We start from the raw sequence: 19,039 nt of genomic DNA on the forward strand, positions 1-19,039 counted from the left end.
CAGTAAACCATCAAATTGGTGGTGAACAGATCTATTTTTAAAGTGAAGGTAGCATACCATATCCTGACGTGAGTTTGCAAATATATATTTTTATTTATTGTTCCTCACCTTCATGCTCCTCATCTCAATTGATCCTATGTATTTACTTTATACTGTCTCCATTCCGCTGCTACAACGAATAACTCCTTAATCTCAATTCACGTTGCATTTGTCTCCTGGGTGCATTGCCTATTCTGCTCCCTTGATCTCCCTTGTCACACAAAGCACCTATAAAATTCACTGTTATCCACTAAACCTTGCCAATTCACCTGGTCTCACTATCACTATTATCTCAATCTCAAGCCACTCTGAGCCACTGGTTCATATATAGCTATTCACAGAAGTCTGGACTGTTTCCAGGGACTAGAAAAAGGTCCATCTGGTGCCTACATTTAAAAATAGAAATAGGTCTGAATTAAGAAATTAGAGACAATAAGCTGTAGGTAAGATGTTAGATTGTGAAAAGTTTGGTTGAAGAATAGCATTAAATAACCTTTGTTTGGCTTTAAGAAAAAAAGTTGCCATCTCATCAACTTAATTGAATTTTCTGGCAATTTCTCCCCCTGGAAATTGATCCAAGGATTTTTTTAAATCTCCCCAAAAGATTGTGTGCAAGAGAATGGGAGCAGGATAGGTTTAATAGTGTTAACAGGTTGCAACATATGGGGCAGGACAAGCTTGAACCAGCTAGTCCTTTCTTGTTTTGGATGTTTTTATATTTTATTCAAATGTACCATTCAATCTTTAATTGTGGAATACTATTTTCATAAAGTTGTTTTTCTTCACTGGGTTAGAAATAGCATTCTGGGGAAACGTGCCACATATACTAGCAACACATTCTATAGATGATGAGCTGTTAAGATTGTTGCCCAATTAGTAGTGGTTATTACAATTTAAAAACTTAACTCAAATGCATTGTAATGTTGGAAAGTGCAGGTGGTTACAACCTCAATCTTTTCAACTCTGGGACCTGGGTTTGAATTTATGACCACAGGATTGGAATGTTTTTTTAAAATGGCAGCTGAATGAAACTGCAACAACAAACAATTAGCATACCACTTTTAAAATGCGAAGTATTTCCAGACACCACAGAGGCTTTAACTAACAGCAAACAGAAGTATAAAGTTCAGTGGAAGTGACTAAAGGCAAGTAAGGTGAAGAGATAAGTTTAAATGAGACATTAGCAGACTATTCGAAGATCACTGATGGTACAATGGGAGAAGGAGGAGACAGAATCACAGAATTCCTACAGTGCAGATGGAAGCCATTTGGCCCATCGAGTCTTCCCCCACCACAAAAAGAGATGCAAAGGGTGCCACAGGAATGGCTCGTGTGAAAAGGAAAAGATTTATGTTATTGCAGTAGGGAATGATACATATATTTGATCTATTTCAATAAGCATTGATAAGCAAATAATTATTGCTAAATAACGAGGATAAAATAATGGAGAAAGGCGAGATTTCAAATGCCTGTAATAATAAAATTCTTTTCTTTCATCTTTTCTCAGAGTTAAATATCTGCAACTTCTGGTCATCCTTCAACTGCCTGATGTGACATGTTTCATGCATATTGCAGTATCCATTGAATCACCCTCAGGAGTTGTGCCACGCCCAAGTATGGCAAGTCTCCATATGAGCTGGCAAGAAAACCATATGAGCTGACATAGAAAAATGTTCAGTGGAAAAATCAGAGTCAAATTTGTATAGGTCTTGTTTTGCATTACTGGGCCAGCTCTTCAATTACATTAACCAGGATATCCTCTAAAATATCTAGTAAATAAAAATGGCAATACTTATCATGAAACAGTCCCAAGAAACATACAATGCAAAAGAGCGTAAAATATGGAGTCTTTACCCTTCACACTTGAAAGGGAAAACCCAATCTTACATGTTCTTGCATGTTTTGCCAATGCCATTTGACATCTTTCCTCGACCGTATAATAAAAATATACAACAAGAAAAGGAATATACACTTTTTAAAAAGGCTTTAAAACACTAATTCTTTGCTTAATGTTGTACTTGCATTCCAGAAAAGTGCAGCTATGAATAAAATGAGGTTAAACAAACCAGATTTTCACATTACAACCAATGTAAAAGCTTTAGTTAAGTTCTGTAAGATCTTTAGTGTCAGGAAAGCGTTAAAATATTATACCCTACAAGTTTAAATACAGTAAATTGCTAACTTCCTATATCTGTAAACAAAACAAATGTTTAATTTAGTTTAAAAGCTAGAAGAAATCACAATTATGAATCACCACCAGTTAACATGCAGGTACAGTAAGTAATCAGGAAAGCAAATGGAACGCTGACCATTATTACAAGGGGGAGTAAGTATAAAAATAGGGAAGCCTTGTTACAATTGTACAGGGCATTGGCAAGACCACATCTGGAGTAGTGTATACAGTTTTGGGTCTCCTTACGTATGAGGGATATACTTGGATTGGAAGCAGTTGAGGGAATGTTCACGAGGTTCATTCTTGGGATGAAGAGATTGTCTTATGAGGACAGGTTGAGCAGGTTGGGCCAATACTCACTAGAGTTTAGATGAATAAAGGGTGATCTTATTCGAAAATACAAATTTCTGATGGGGTTTGACAGGGAAAATGCTGACAGGATGTTTCCTCTCAGGGGAACCTAGAACTGGGGGCACAGTTTCAAAATAAGGGCTCTCCCACTTAAGATGGAGAGGCAATTCTTCTTTCAGAAGATGCTCATCTTTGGAATTCTTTACTCAAGATAGTAGTGGAGGCTGGGTCATGGTAAAAATTCAAGGCTGAGACAGCTTTATGACAAGCGAGTCAAGGGTTATGGGGAACAAGCAAAAAAGTGGAGTAAAGGCCACAATCAGATCAGCCATGATTTCATTGAATTGCAAATCAGGCTAGAGATAGCAAGTAGTCTACTCTTACTCCTATTTCTTATGATCTGACAAAATATATTAATTCTTATTGCCTGCTCACCACCTCTTCTGTTCCTTTCTTCCCCTGCGAGTCACCTCTCCCACTTCCTGATCCTCTGGCTCATCACTATCATGCTCTCCAACTGCCCACTCTGCAACCTTTCTTATGGCTGCCTTGCCCACTCCCTGACTGTCCTTCTGCTTGCTGGCCATCCTCCTTTTGGCAGCTTCGCTCTCCAAAACCCTTGCCTTGAGCTAGAGCTCTGGAGAAGAGCAACAAGAGGCAGGGAGCAACCTAGAGAGTGAGAGCAACTTTAAGTTGCTGGCTGATGGAAGTAAGCTGGCTGCAAGCAGGCGGGGGCCCTCCAAAATGGCATCAATTGGAGCATGCAATCCTATGTCACACCTGTCACACATTAATGCAAACCCAAAGTGCTGAACATGAATACCAGCCCCATTAAAACTGCAACAATAAATTGAGATGACTTAAAACGGGGCATCTTAGAATTAGGACTAATTGTACATTCTTGTAATAAGAAAATAAGCCAAACAATTCCATACAAAGAGTGGTTCTTCTGAACCCAACTAACTTATGGGTAATATTGTCTTAAATCTATTGCAATTAAAATATAACTTAAACTAAGAGCCATCTTATTTACTTTGTTCTTTTTAACCTTCATGATGGTACAATGTACAGCAATGCTGATATGAAACTTATATGGACTTTAACAAAGAGGTTGTGCTGGAATCTTTGAATGGCATCAAGATAGATAAGTCGCCGGGTCCGGATGGGATGTACCCCAGGTTACTGTGGGAGGCGAGGGAAGAGATTGCAGAGCCTCTGGCGATGATCTTTGCGTCGTCGATGGAGACGGGAGAGGTGCCGGAGGATTGCGGATGTGGTTCCTATTTTCAAGAAGGGGAATAGGGATAGCCCAGGAAATTACCGACCGGTGAGTCTAACCTCAGTGGTTGGTAAGCTGATGGAGAAGATCCTGAGGGACAAGATTTATGAGCATTTAGAGAGGTTTAGTATGCTCAAGAATACTCAGCATGGCTTTGTCAAAGGCAGATCGTGCCTTACGAGCCTGGTGGAGTTCTTCGAAAATGTGACTAAACAGATTGACGAAGGGAAAGCGGTAGAAGTGGTTTATATGGATTTTAGCAAGGCGTTCGATAAGGTCCCCCATGCAAAGCGTCTCGAAAAAGTGAGGGGCATGGGATCCAAGGGGCTGCTGCTCTGTGGATCCAGAACCTGCTTGCCCAAAGGAGGCAGAGAGTGTGTATAGATGGGTCTTTTTCTAATTGGAGGTCGGTCACCAGTGGTGTGCCCCAGGGATCTGTTCTGGGACTCTTGCTGTTTGTCATTTTCATAAATGACCTGGATGAGGAAGTGGAGGGATGGGTTGGTAAGTTTGCCGACGACACAAAGGTTGGTGGGGTTGTGGATAGTCTGGAGGGATGTCAGAAGTTACAGAGGGACATAGATAGGATGCAAGACTGGGCGGACAAGTGGCAGATGGACTTCAACCCAGATAAATGCGTCGTGGTCCATTTTGGCAGGTCGAATGGGATGAAGGAGTACAATATAAAGGGAAAGACTCTTAATACTGTGGAGGATCAGAAGGACCTTGGGGTCCGGGTCCATAGGACTCTAAAATCGGCCCCGCAGGTGGAGGAGGTGGTTAAGAAGGCGTATGGTGTGCTGGCCTTTATCAATCGAGGGATTGAGTTTATGAGTCTGGGGATAATGATGCAGCTATATAAGACCCTCGTCAGACCCCACTTGGAGTACTGTGCTCAGTTCTGGTCGCCTCACTATAGGAAGGATGTGGAAAAGATTGAAAGGGTGCAGAGGAGATTTACAAGGATGTTGCCTGGATTGAGTGGCATGCCTTATGAGGATAGGCTGAGGGAGCTCGGTCTTTTCTCCTTGGAGAGACGTAGGATGAGAGGAGACCTAATAGAGGTAGATAAGATGTCGAGAGGCATAGATCGGGTGGACTCTCAGGGGCTTTTTCCCAGGGTGGAAATGGCTGCTACGAGAGGACACAGGTTTAAGGTGCTGGGGGGTAGGTACAGGGGAAATGTTAGGGGGAAGTTTTCCACACAGTGGGCGGTGGGCGAGTGGAATCGGCTGCCGTCAGTGGTGGTGGAGGCAAACTCAATAGGGTCTTTTAAGAGACTCCTGGATGAGTACATGGGACTTAATAGGATGGAGGTTTATAGGTAGGCCTAAAAGGTAGGGATATGTTCGGCACAACTTGTGGGGGCGAAGGGCCTGTTTTGTGCTGTAGTTTTCTATGTTTCTATGAAACTTCCACTCCCCAAAATATCCTACCAGGGAAACAAGAGTGACTGGAAAATGAAACACAAAATTGGATCAAAAATCAGGAAGCTCAGTAATGCAATTTTTTTCAGTTATAAAAATTAAGTAAACTTGGGTTGTAATCCCTGGAAATGGTGGTTGAGAAATGCTTTGATTGAAACATTTAAAAAATGAAGGGTAGAGCACAACCTCAGAGGCAAGAATTATAAATTTAACCTGATTGGCAATTAGGAGCTTGTAGAGATTGGAGTGAGCAGGTGATAGCAGTGATACAGAACTTAGTGGGTAATAGGGCACAGACTACAACATTTCAGAAAAGCTAAAGCTTGCAGAGGGCTGACAGAATAGGTCACAAGAACATTAGAGGTCAAACTTCAAGGTGAAGACAGTACAGTGTTAGAGGTATGATGAGATAGACAGGAAGAGAGGCAAAGCAACATTGCAAAGATGAAAGAAAATGGTCTTGATAACAGTGCAAATGCATGTAAGGTGGTGGGCATGGGGGTTGAGCAATATGCAAATGTTCTGGACCACCTGACTCAGACAGGCTGTCAAGGTAGTTTATTGAATAGAGGCTAGAGATACCTCTGTGTTAACGTTAAGCCAGATAAATTTTAACTCTTCAGATCTCAAGATCAGACAAACTGTTAATATATTCCATCGAGGAAGAAAGACTCTACCAGAGGATACGCCATCTGTGACTAACTAAGGAAGTTAATGATGGTATCAAATTCAAAGAAAATGCATACAATGTTGTGAAGATTAATGGGAGGCCAGAAGATTGAATAAAGTTTAGAAACCAGCAAAGGATGACTTTAAAAGTGGGAGAAATTGGAGAATGAGAGAAAACTAGCATGATTTTTTAAAAATTATTTTTTTTGACTGTTTGTGTGTCCTGCTTTTGTGGACCATTATTTCTGGGGCCCTTTTATTCCCTGGAACTGCCTTGATGACATAGGTTATCAATTTAGTCCCCTTATAACTCCAATAATCAATCTGGGATTCAATCAAGAGCTAACCTATCAGAAAGAGTACTTTTAGTTCTGCATGCCATCAATCACAAACATCAATTTCAGAAGTAACCTTTCGAGCTGTTCTGGAAAAAAATCAGTGGTTGTACAGAATAATAGTGAATAGAGGCATGAAATAGTAGGCTGTTCGAAGTACAAATTATAACGACACCATAATTGTACACTTTCTAAAATTTATAGTTGGGAAAATCATTTTTAACATCTACATGAACAACTTCAGAATAAAGGTCAGATTAAATCAAAATTGTGAAGGTACAGAGAACTGTGTTACTTTACTATTAATATGCACATAGGTTAAAGAGCATGCCATCAAAATTGATCAATTAATCACAGCTTTCAATTAGAAATTGTGGTTTCACTGGCTCGCTAATATAAATAACAACCAATAGTTATGCTTATAGAAAAATTAAACTTAGCAAATTAATCTAAATTTGATTTATCTGGTTTACTGACAGAAGGCAAAAACTTCCTTCAATACATAGGCTGCACAGATTTCCTACTTGAGTTTGGAGAGCAATTATCAGACAAGTCCTTTTCAGGCACCCTCAGTTCCACCAGGCACTAGGAATCCCTTTGCAAAATGAAACATTCCAACCAGTTCTTCCAAATCATATGTCATAGCGCTGGCAAACCCAGGATCAATCTAGAATCCTCCTCAGCTTCAGAAACCCTATATCAGTGCTGCTAAACCCCAGAAGCACCCTGGCCCAATGTTACAACTCCCGAGCACTCCTGCCTGTGCTGAAACTCCACAACCCTCACTCGTGACAAAGCCCAATATCTCACTCATCTCCAGTGTCCAATAAGATATAGCATTGGCAGCACTGCCTCTAAAAAATAAATGTTATGGTGATTCATTCCAGAATTTATGTTCATTGATATGCAGAAACTTTGAGGGAAAAACGTGACCAAAAAAAACAATTTGGTCCTCGATTGCCAATGGAGTCCAAAGCAGAAACTCTATGCCTTCATTTATATTAGTGGATCTCCCGTTGTGGTATATGTGGTAAGTTGGAAGATGCGATGTTTTGTTATAAAGGGAAGACAAGTAGCACACAATTAATTTTGGGGTCACTGATTTACAGGGACTCTGAACAACAACCTACCCCCATCTCTGCACTAATACTGCTAAACGCTTGGTCCCCATTTCCAACCTGATACATGTTGCCTGCTGTACATCGTGGGATTAAAAAAACATTAAAATTAGAAGTAAACGAACACACTATAAATAAAAAGAAATCCAGCACATACGAAGGATCTTAGACATGAAACATCAACTGACTTCTAATTTGCCACAGATGGTTCGTGATCTGCTAATTATTTCCAGTTTTTGTGTTTGCACAATAAATCAAGGCTACTGACTTAAAAGTTTTAAAACTGAAAAATGGATGAAGGAAAAACTGAACTCCTGAGGCATCAATATTAGAACCATATTTAAAAATGCAATCTTGACTTAGTCCCTGTAAATCAGTGACCTCAAAATTAATTGTGTGCTACTTGTCTTCCCTTTATAACAAAACATCGCATCTTCCAACTTACCACATATACTACAACGGGAGGTCCACGAATATAAATGAAGGCATAGAGTTTCTGCTTTGGACTCAATTGGCAATCGAGGACCAAATTGTTTTTTTTTGGTCACGTTTTTCCCTCAAATTTTCTGCATATCAATGAACATAAATTCTGGAATGAATCACCGTAAGTGGGCAGTCTTAAAACATTTATTTTTAAAAATCACTTTGTATACTCTGCCGTTTGATGAATACAGCTGAAAACTGGTTTATTATAAAAAATGAGTATTTTTAATTCTAGCTCACCACTGTGCAACCTGATGTTAAGTAACTGAAAATGGCACTCTAAAACAATAACTATTTGCTAGTGATATTGGTAAACAATAGTAATTTCTTAGTTAAGAAAAATTATATTAAAAAATGTTTAAAACATGTCAACATGGCACAGGTCTTCCAGTCTCTGGAAGGTCAGACATGTACTTCAGGGCTCCCTTGGAAGTCTCAATGCAATGGTTCTGCAGGAATTGCCCAGGAGCTTGCAGCTTCCTGTTGGCAATTCCACATCTCCTTGGGGTCCTCGAAAAAGTCTCCAATCCTGAGTTAGAGTCGGAGACTTCAGAGGATTCCAACTGAAGAGTTGCCCAGGAAACATCGGACTCAAAGAAGTCTGTCTAACTCCTGGGTAACCATATAACTGATTTCACGACACTCCCAACCTTACGCCTCCCACTCCCCACGACCCACCGGACTACCCTACCACCTATCTACCCAGCACCCTATCGGACTTGGCTTAAATAATACTCATTCACTAACTCAATGAAAGGCTATTTAAATGTGTTAGTGAAGAAAGAGTTAACAGAATAGGGCAGCTAGTGCTGTAAGAAAGCAGCATGGGTTGGTTTCACCTGATGACCCTGCTCTACAAACAAGGACTACCAGAAGAGGTACACCCCCCTTTTCTGAAGAGGTGCAGTTCAGAACACTGGGCCAGAGACGTGGAGCTCTGGCACTGGGTAAGTAATTGCAGTGGAGTGGATTGCCACTTTTCAGAAGATTCTTCGTGTCTTTGCACCCAAACAACACAGCTTAATTTAAAGAGCTAGTTTGAAAGCCTGCTAATATGAACAATTAGCATAAACCTGTGATGATTAATTCAAGCTTGGGGGTGTGGCCAGTGTTGGAAGCTTAGCCAGTATCTGATATTATGTGTATACACGGGCTTGGACAATTTTGAGTGAATTGTATTTAAACAGCTTAACTGAGCAGAAATGTCAGGCTAAAATGTTTTGCAGATTGCATTGCATGGAATCAAAATTTTAAATTTTCCTGCTTGTTTTTCCAACATCTCTCCAACAGCATAAATCAAGGATTGGGCAGCACCTGCCAATCCACAGATACTAACTTTCGCAGTTAGTACACAAATGATCTCACGGCATACCTATGTGGTCCACTTAAGGCTAAGATCTTCCAACTGAATTTTTAGAACATTCTTCTTTTTCTGCATAAATATGAACAAGGCAAATATTCAAAATCATAGCAATCCTGTGCAGTCACATGCTCCAAGTCCTATACTTGATCCAGTTGTTCAAGACTGAACTTTCACATTTGCAAAGCAAATATTAAAGCAAGTTTCCAAAAGAGTAAGTTGTGCACAACAATTTTTAACTTTAGTAATCTTATTCCATACGTTGTGGATATCACATTGGAGAGGATTGCAATCTTGACACATAAAATAGCACTAAACAGTTCAAGATTCTTTATTTCCTTTAAAATGTAATTGTTTTTCCATGTACTTAATTGCTAAGGCGGTAATCAGCCATTCAGATAAAATAAACTGCTATACTTTATAATTGACTTCAACCCCATCAAACCTGTCTTTTAATCATCTTTCAATCCTTCCTCATCTTTCCAGAGGATATTTGTCTTTTTATATTGTTTCTAGCCCTCTCTGATAATTTATTCCAAAATTCTAATGATGTGTGGAAAAAAGTTCTATCCATTTTCCCAGGTATAACATTGCCACACAATTTACCCAGATCAACTTCATCGAGCCCTTTTTAAATTTTGAAAACCTCAATGTTGTCTCTTTGAAGTCTTACTTTTCTGAAAGGCAAAGAAGGTCCAGCTTCCTTAATTTATCCTCCTCAGCACCTTTTGGGATGCTGGTCTGTGGATCCTCTTGACATCCTCTCAAGCATAATATTATTTTTATGACTAGTCTTCTTCTTCCTCTTCTTGAGTTTTCTGCCTAATACCAGATTCTTAGCAATCATTCGCTGGTCCACTGAGTGCTATGATTTATACTGCAGTTGGGGTGAGGCAGCAGGCCCCAAATCTATCTCAGTCAGAATGGGGTTCAAACCCCATGCTAGCAGCCCTATTATGATCCACGTTAGGCATCTAGCCAATCTTGTGCTGAGTGGCTAATATGCTTCAGCTGCCTTGTCATAATACATATATATTATCATAAAATCTATTCGAACATGATGATGACCTAGGCAGTGATGATGGCATTTCAATTAGGCCAGCAACTCCCAAGTTAAAGAAACATGGGCGAGGGAAGAAAATAAGAACCGAGCCACAATTGCTGGGCCTGAGTGCTATCAGTGATTCCTGCTGAAAGCTACAAATCTGGACATCAATTGAGCACAGAATTGGAATTGTTTGTGATGCCTGTCAAAAACAGTACCAACGCAGTCTAGGTTCAGACATAAAGAATGGCCACTTGGACGCCATACCAGAGCCCTGTTAGAACAGTTACACGTTACGAATTGGTACCTACAGGAGAATGTGGGAACAGGGAATTAAATTGAAGCTTATAAATATGCATCAACTTCAGATCAATATGGGAAGTTTTTCACTGTGTTACTGTAATATCTACATGAAAATTGCTAAATCTCGCACATCACCCAACAGAAGAACGTCTATTACATCGCCTGAAATGGCAAAATGCAGCAAAAAATATGATGGGGTACAAGAGATTGAATAGAATGTGTTTCTTTTATAATGGAAATAGCCAGACAGATAATAATCTTTTCTGGTATAGATGTGGACATACATCCCCCAATATATAAGTTTTGCATAAAGCATTTGGTGGACATGCAATACTTATTTGCTGTAACAGTTGTCCTGTCACACTGTTGGTAACACTTCATTTGCTATAAAACAACCCCATTGTAAGCAATGCCAGGGGGACCTACCAGCAATACATTAAATGTCTTACATATGTTGAAATGTTAGCCAAATACTGTTTGTTCTCTCTTTCAAAAGATGGACCCTCTATCCGAAGAGAGGAAGGACAATTTTTATATTTTTTAAAACATGGTAATCGTCAGATAGGCTCAACAACAAATCATAAAAATGCTTTGCATAAGCACTGGTACTGGCAAACCAACTTTAGTCTCTCTGGATGGCCATAACTATCAACTTAAAATATGCCCATTTAAATTATTTTACTGAACAATGAATGTTGTGGAACCTTTAAAGTGAAGTCAACTATTTTCTGTGCATATAACCATGCTGGCCAAAAAGACAAAGTAAGATTTCCAACCACAGGTGGACAATTACATATTCCCCTTTACTATACTTCAATTCACATTTCAATGTAGCATTTGTTGCAGCACTCTCAAAGTAAAATGGAACACAGGTATGTTTTTCACAAATGAACTGCTTTGTGATATCCAGTCAGTGCCTCGTGCAACATGTTAAACTAACTCTTCTTCTGAGAGTTGTAAAGATATGCCTTTTACCTAATGGCTAGTAAATGTTAAATGTGCTAATATACTGAACACATCTTCAGCAGAAATGCCTAAAATGTAATTAACTAATTAGGTACAGAAGAACTGAAGACTAGTAGTGATGGCTGACTGAAAAGTAGGTACGTACTTGACCAATTTTGAGATTAGTCTCCATGATAATCTAACTTCAATGTGAAAACAGTTAATTACTGGTGCAAGAAGGTACAATTATAAAATTGAAGTGCTGGTAAATGAGTAATGCTACATGGACTTTTCCAAACCACTGCAATTAATTATTTCAATCAATATTTATTTTGGATTGGCAGATATAATACCGTTGGATAAATACTACAAGTAATTTAACCTAACCTGCAGTCATGAAACATTACTGCATCTGCTGAATATTCTCCTTCAGAAGAGAAGCATGAAGCAGCAGCATGCCTGCCTCACAGAAGGTGGCTGACTAATCCATGGGTTAATGATTTCAAATCCTATGCACAGACATACTTTCTTAGAATCAGCACCTAAACAGATCTGAGAAGGGTTAAAATAATAAATGAGATGCTCCTCATTTAGTGTGTCACAGCAGGAAAGGAAGGGGGGTGGGGGGGGGGGGGGTACCCTCTACTTAAATAGAACACTGACACTCAGTTAATTGTCGCTATTTGGTTCACGTTATGGTTCTATTAAGCAAAACACGTAAGAGAGATAAATCAATAAGCCTCAGCAAAGCAACAAGACTTCAGAATAAGAGATTCTGAAAAATATATTAACCAATGCAGTGAAGCTTCCTTTGCTGACGTTTGAATATTGGCAGCCCCCTTCTGCTCCCCTCCCTCCTTCTTTCAGATTTCTCACTGTCTGTTTTTAGCATCAATGCTGGGTGCAATGCATGTTTGCTGTACCTTTCTGAAGAGGACGACTTCCCAGAGTTAACTGACATCAGCAGCTCAATCTTCTGCTTCGTTTCTGGAAAAATTAGAAAACGTTCAGAGCCGAGCACCTTTAGTTTCTCTTTAAATACCTAATTTCAATATTTAGATATTTTGGCTAAACTAGGATGAGGCCACAGGTTTCAAATGCTTCTGCACGTACTGCAATTCACTGCTTCGGAAAAGAGAGAGAGAAAGACAGCAAAAGCTCCAGAGGAATCAAGCTTCACTAAAATATGCACACGACCGTTTATGAAAACAGGAAGTACAGTACCACTTTTTTCACAGTAGGGGTAGCTTTCCAGGCTGTACCAACAGACGATTTATGTCATACCAGATGGAGCGATTATACACAGGAATACAAGTGCTATCTTGATAGCTGAATCAGATGAACAGCTTGCTAAATTTATGATTTCTTCTGACCTCAATCTTAACCAATGAAACCAACCATTTTACATTAGTTCCTTCCCTCCGCTGCTGCAAATATTTCGTTGTGTCTTTTTTTGCAAATTCTGGGTAGCCAGTCATATTTTCAGTTTAGATGTGCACTATTGTTACAAGCACAATCTCAAGTGCCTGTTTAAGTAGGTAAGACAACACAGGCCCTTCAAATTTCACAAAGACATGGAAATTACACAATATCTGAAAATCTTGGGTAATTTATAATTATTTGCCTTGGTTTGCAGAATCATATTACCGGGAAAAGAAGAAGCTCTTCCTCCATTGGTATTTGCCAGAAAATGACAAAAGGAAGAAATCAATTAATGTACATTAAAATTAAAAACACGGTGGAAATTTCAAATAAAAACAGCAACTTACTGAAGACGGAAGATAACTGAATATCCAAACACTGGTTCACATTTCAGGTTAGATATCTTTAACAGAACTAGAATAGGCAGATGAGCCCTGTATATTGTGCTAACAAAAATAGAGATAGAAGTATTGGAGGAATAGGTAAAAGTCACAATCCATGGAATCGTCCCTGCTGAAACCCCTCCCCCCCCACCCCCGACAAAGTCCAAGGTTAAAAATGCCAATAATACAAAGATTATGCCAGTCAAAACATGCAAAGGCATCAGAAATATAAAAAATGAATAAGTTCAAAAGATTCTGAAGGAAAGTCAATAGTCTGAAAATATTGACTTGTTTCTTTTGCCACAGATGCTAATAGACCTCCTGATTGTTTCCCCCAATATTTTCAGTTTTCATTGCAAATTTCCAGCATCCATAGAATTTTATTTTTGGAAAGGTTAACACTTAATTCATATACTTCCAAAAACTGAAGTAGGACAAACATATGATGAGATTAGAAGATCAATTGGGAAATGGCACTTCCAACATAGTTAATTTACATAGTCAGGTCCATTGTGAAAACAGGAGAGAGTAACAAAGAGGTACAAATAAGAGTGTTGGATTTGAAAACAGAAAACTTTTGAGAGACAAGAAACAATCGGGCCCAAAATAACCAAGCGAAAAAACTCAACAATGGGATGGCAATAAGCAAAACTGAATCTTCAACTATACAATGTGAAAGGAATGTATCTATTTTGCACGCTTCCCATCAGGTGAAAAGGAAATAATCGATGGGCATATTTGCTCAAAAAGACCAAAAGTAAATTAAAATTCAGATCTAATATATTAAATAAAGTAATATTCAGAGTGCAATGAAAATTGAATAGGGAGATTAAAAGGACAAAAAAGACTTGTGGTTAATATAAAAGGAAACATAAGACTACTTTTTATAAGAATGCCCTAAATAAGTTTGAAGATAAGACTCCTCAGGGATGCAAAATTAATGTATTGGCAGAGTATGAAGATACTGTGTAGATTTCCATAGTAAGAAGTTTAACAACACCAGGTTAAAGTCCAACAGGTTTATTTGGTAGCAAAAGCCACACAAGCTTTCGAGGCTCTGAGCCCCTTCTTCAGGTGAGTGGGAATTCTGTTCACAAACAGAGCATATAAAGACACAAACTCAATTTACATGAATAATGGTTGGAATGCGAATACTTACAACTAATCAAGTCTTTAAGAAACAAAACAATGTGAGTGGAGAGAGCATCAAGACAGGCTAAAAAGATGTGTATTGTCTCCAGACAAGACAGCCAGTGAAACTCTGTGGGGGTTACAAATAGTGTGACATGAACCCGATATCCCGGTTGAGGCCGTCCTCGTGTGTGCGGAACTTGGCTATCAGTTTCTGCTCAGCGACTCTGCGCCGTCGTGTGTCGCAAAGGCCGCCTTGGAGAACGCTTACCCGAATATCAGAGGCCGAATGCCCGTGACCGCTGAAGTGCTCCCCAACAGGACGAGAACAGTCTTGCCTGGTGATTGTCGAGCGGTGTTCATTCATCCGTTGTCGCAGCGTCTGCATAGTTTCCCCAATGTACCATGCCTCGGGACATCCTTTCTTGCAGCGTATCAGGTAGACAACGTTGGCCGAGTTGCAAGAGTATGTACCGTGTACCGGGTGGATGGTGTTCTCACGTGAGATGATGGCATCTGTGTCGATGATCCGGCACGTCTTGCAGAGGTTGCTGTGGCAGGGTTGTGTGGTGTCATGGTCACTGTTCTCCTGAAGGCTGGGTAGTTTGCTGCGGACAATGGTCTGTTTGAGGTTGTGCGGTTGTTTGAAGGCAAGAAGTGGGGGTGTGGGGATGGCCTTAGCGAGATGTTCGTCTTCATCAATGACATGTTGAAGGCTCCGGAGGAGATGCCGTAGCTTCTCCGCTCCGGGGAAGTACTGGACAACGAAGGGTACTCTATCCACTGTGTCCCGTGTTTGTCTTCTGAGGAGGTCGGTGCGGTTTTTCGCTGTGGCGCGTTGGAACTGTTGATCAATGAGTCGAGCGCCATATCCTGTTCTTATGAGGGCGTCTTTCAGCGTCTGGAGGTGTCTGTTGCGATCCTCCTCATCCGAGCAGATCCTGTGTATACAGAGGGCTTGTCCGTAGGGGATGGCTTCTTTAACGTGTTTAGGGTGGAAGCTGGAGAAGTGGAGCATCGTGAGGTTATCCGTGGGCTTGCGGTACAGTGAGGTGCTGAGGTGACCGTCCTTAATGGAGATGCGCGTGTCCAAGAATGCAACCGATTCCGGAGAGTAGTCTATGGTGAGTCTGATGGTGGGATGGAACTTGTTGATGTCATCATAGAGTTGTTTCAGTGATTGTTCACCATGAGTCCAAAGGAAGAAAATGTCATCGATGTATCTAGTGTATAGCATCGGTTGAAGGACCCGTGCGGTGAAGAAGTCTTGTTCGAACCTGTGCATGAAGATGTTGGCATATTGAGGTGCAAATTTGGTCCCCATGGCTGTTCCGTGTGTCTGGATGAAGAACTGGTTGTTGAAGGTGAAGATATTGTGGTCCAGGATGAAGCGGATGAGATGTAAAATTGCATCTGGAAACTGGCAGTTGTTGGCGCTGAGCACTGAGGCCGTTGCAGCAATGCCATCGTCATGGGGGATGCTGGTGTAGAGTGCCGAGACATCCATTGTGACGAGGAGCGCTCCTGGTTCAACTGCTCCATGTGTGCCGAGTTTCTATAGGAAGTCTGTCGTGTCGCGACAAAAGCTGGGGGTTCTTTGTACAATGGGTTTCAGGATGCCCTCGACATAGCCGGAGAGGTTCTCGCACAGGGTCCCATTGCCCGATAGATTTCCATAATCAGGAAGAAAAGCAACAGGCACTTGGAGAGGTTTGAATTAATCAAGGAGAGGCAGCATGGACTTGTAAAACGCAGATAGCGTTTTACTAATTAATTGAACTTTTGATGAAGTAACTGAGAAGGTTGATGAGAGGAATGTGTTGGACATTGTCAATATGGATTTTAAGAAAGTGATTGGCGAGGTATCACAATGGACAGATTAACAAAATTGATGTTTAGGAATAGGTGCGTCAGTATTCAAAAACAGAAAATGCTAGAAAATCTCAGCAAGTCTGACAGCATCTGTGGAGAGAGAATAGAGACAACGTTTCAAGTCAGGATGACGCTGCATCAGAGTTGATGAATAGCTGATGGGTCAGTATGCAACTGGATTAATAAAATGACTTAAAGACAGAAGGGTTGTGGTGGATGGTTGTTTTCTGACTGGAGGGGAATAGACAGTGGTGGTTCCTCAAGGGTCAGTGCTAGGACCATTGCTGATTTGGATCTTACAATACAGAGTAAAACTGCAAAATTTGCTGATGATATCAAACTTGAAGGGATGACAAACAGTGAGGATGATGCAAGTTAGTTGTAATAGGTTAGAATAATGAACGGACAAATGGTAGATGGAAATTTAAAACAGAGAGGTGATGTATTTAGAAGGAATAAGGAGAGGCAATGCAGATATAAATGGCACAATTCTAAAGAGCATGCAGGAATAGAGGGATCTGGATGTGCACTGATCGTTCAAAGTGGCAAAACATATTGATAGAGAGGTTAGAAAAGCATATGGCATCTTGGATTTCATAAATAGAGACATGGAGTACAAAAGCAGAGAAGGGAGCAAAGATTTACTGGAATGGTTCCAGAGTCGAGGAGCGGGTTAGTTCTTTCCCTCTCACGGCCGTCACATCTTTCCTACATGTGGTGACGAGAACTGGACACAAAGCTGTAATTGGGGTCTAACCAGAGCTTTATAAAGTTTCAGCATAACTTCCCTGCTTTTGGACTCAACGCATCTATTAATGAAGACCAAGATCCCATATACATGAGCTGAATAGGCTGAATGAGCTTCTTCTGTGCCATTAAGGGTCATAATCTTATCACAAATTTTTGCATCAGTATTGACAAATGACAAGTGGACCACTAAAGAGTAAGCTTAATAAACTCACTGGTAATAGAAAAATTATAGAAACATTAAATAACTCACTTTTGCTTCAATTTTTACATAGAAGGTAGTGAAGTAGGCATTGGTTTTTAAAAGGATAAGTACAGTTGGGACAGAAAGGGAGAAAATAATTGACAAACTAGTAAACCAAAAAAAAGGATAAAAACCTCAGGTCCAGATGGTGTACACTCAAGGGAACAGCTGAGACACTAGTTTCTATATATTTTTATAGAAGTGAACTAATGTTGAAGGCTAGTAAATGTTGTTCCTATGTATTTATATGTATATATAAAAAAGAGATGGGAAAATCCTGGGAATTGTCTGGAGACAATACACATCTCTTTAACCTGTGTTGAATGCTCCCTCCACCCACATTGTCTGTACCTTTAAGACCTGGCTGGCTGTAGAGATACGCATTCTAATTAGTATTCTGTAACTTGATTTCTGTGTCTGTGCACTGTTTGAGAGCAGATATCCACTCCATCTGACGAAGGAGCAGTGCTCCGAAAGCTTATGGTATTTGCTACCAAATAAACCTGTTGGACTTTAACCTGGTGTTGTGAGACTTCTTACTGAACATAACTAGGAGCAGGAATAGGCAATTTAGCCCCTCGAGTCTGCTCTGCCATTTGATACAATCATGGCCTATCTCGGTCTTAACTCCACTTACCTACCTGTTCACCATAGCCCTTTAAACTCTTACTAATTAAAAATCTGTTCACCTCTTCCTTAAACTCCCAACATCCACCAACCTCTCAGGTCATGAATTGCTCAGTCTAATAACCCTCAGAGGAGTAATTTCACCTCATCTCTGTTTTAAATCTGCCACCCCTTATCCTAAAACCATGACCTCTTGTTCTAGATTGCCCTACATGGGGAAACAGTCTCTCCACGTCTACTTTGACAATCCCCTTATTATCTTGTACACCTCAATTAGATCTCCTCTCATTCTTCTAAATTCCAAGGAGTATAGGCCTAAACTGCCCAATCTCTGTTCATAAGACAAACCCCTGATTGATGGAATCAATCTCGCAAACTGCCTCCAATGCAACTACATCCCTCCTCAAGGAAGGGGACTAAATCTGTACACAATGTTCGAAGACAAGTCTCACTCATGCTTTATAGTAAGTCGTCTCACAATACCAGGTTCAAGTCCAACAGGTTTATTTGGTAGCACGAGCTTTCGGAGCATTGCCCCTTCATCAGGTAAAGAGACAACGCTCCGAAACCTCGTGCTACCAAATTAACCTGTTGGACTTTAACCTGGTGTTGTGAGACTAGGTACTGTATCTACCCCAGTCCAACGCCGGCAACTCCACATTATGCTTTATACAGTAGCAGCAACACTTCACTACTTTTATATTCTATTTCTTCAGCAATAAATGCCAAGATTTCATTCAACTTATTACCTGCTGAACTGCATACCAGTTTTCTGCGATTCATGCACCCAATCCCCCTGCACCGAAGTACTCCAAAGTTTCTCTCCATTTAGATAATATTTTGCCTTTGTATTTTTCTTAACCAAATGGATGACCCATGTTGAACTCTATCTGCCAAATTTTGACCCGTTCATTAACCGATCAGTGTTGGGGGAGGGCGGGCGATCCTGAGTGAGAGGGAGGGTGGGCAACCCCGAGCAAGGACTTGGGCGGGCGAACCAGAGTGAGGGGGGTGGGAGATGCAGAGCGAGGCGGTTGGTCAGAGAGACAGGGAGTGGAAGTGGAACAGGAGAGGAAAGAGGGAGTG

General features: G+C 40.4%; 1 protein-coding gene across 6 annotated transcripts in view; it reads right to left on the reverse strand.

The window, feature by feature from the left end:
* Positions 1 to 19,039, reverse strand: part of LOC144507991 (SRSF protein kinase 2-like) — a 200,438-nt gene that overhangs the window by 97,942 nt on the left and 83,457 nt on the right. For 2 of the 6 annotated variants that reach the window (XM_078235673.1, XM_078235669.1), the window contains one exon: positions 12,451 to 12,514. The exons of 3 other annotated variants lie outside the window; for them this stretch is intronic. In XM_078235673.1, the coding sequence (XP_078091799.1) occupies positions 12,451 to 12,488 (38 nt within the window). In that variant the 5' untranslated portion in view covers positions 12,489 to 12,514. Of the gene's footprint in view, positions 1 to 12,450; positions 12,515 to 12,640; positions 12,712 to 19,039 lie in introns of those variants that run through there. One more of the 6 variants, XM_078235670.1, reaches the window with a different exon arrangement.

The sequence above is a fragment of the Mustelus asterias genome, chromosome 19 (assembly GCF_964213995.1).
Source record: "Mustelus asterias chromosome 19, sMusAst1.hap1.1, whole genome shotgun sequence".
In the NCBI taxonomy this organism is placed as follows: Eukaryota; Metazoa; Chordata; class Chondrichthyes; order Carcharhiniformes; family Triakidae; genus Mustelus; species Mustelus asterias.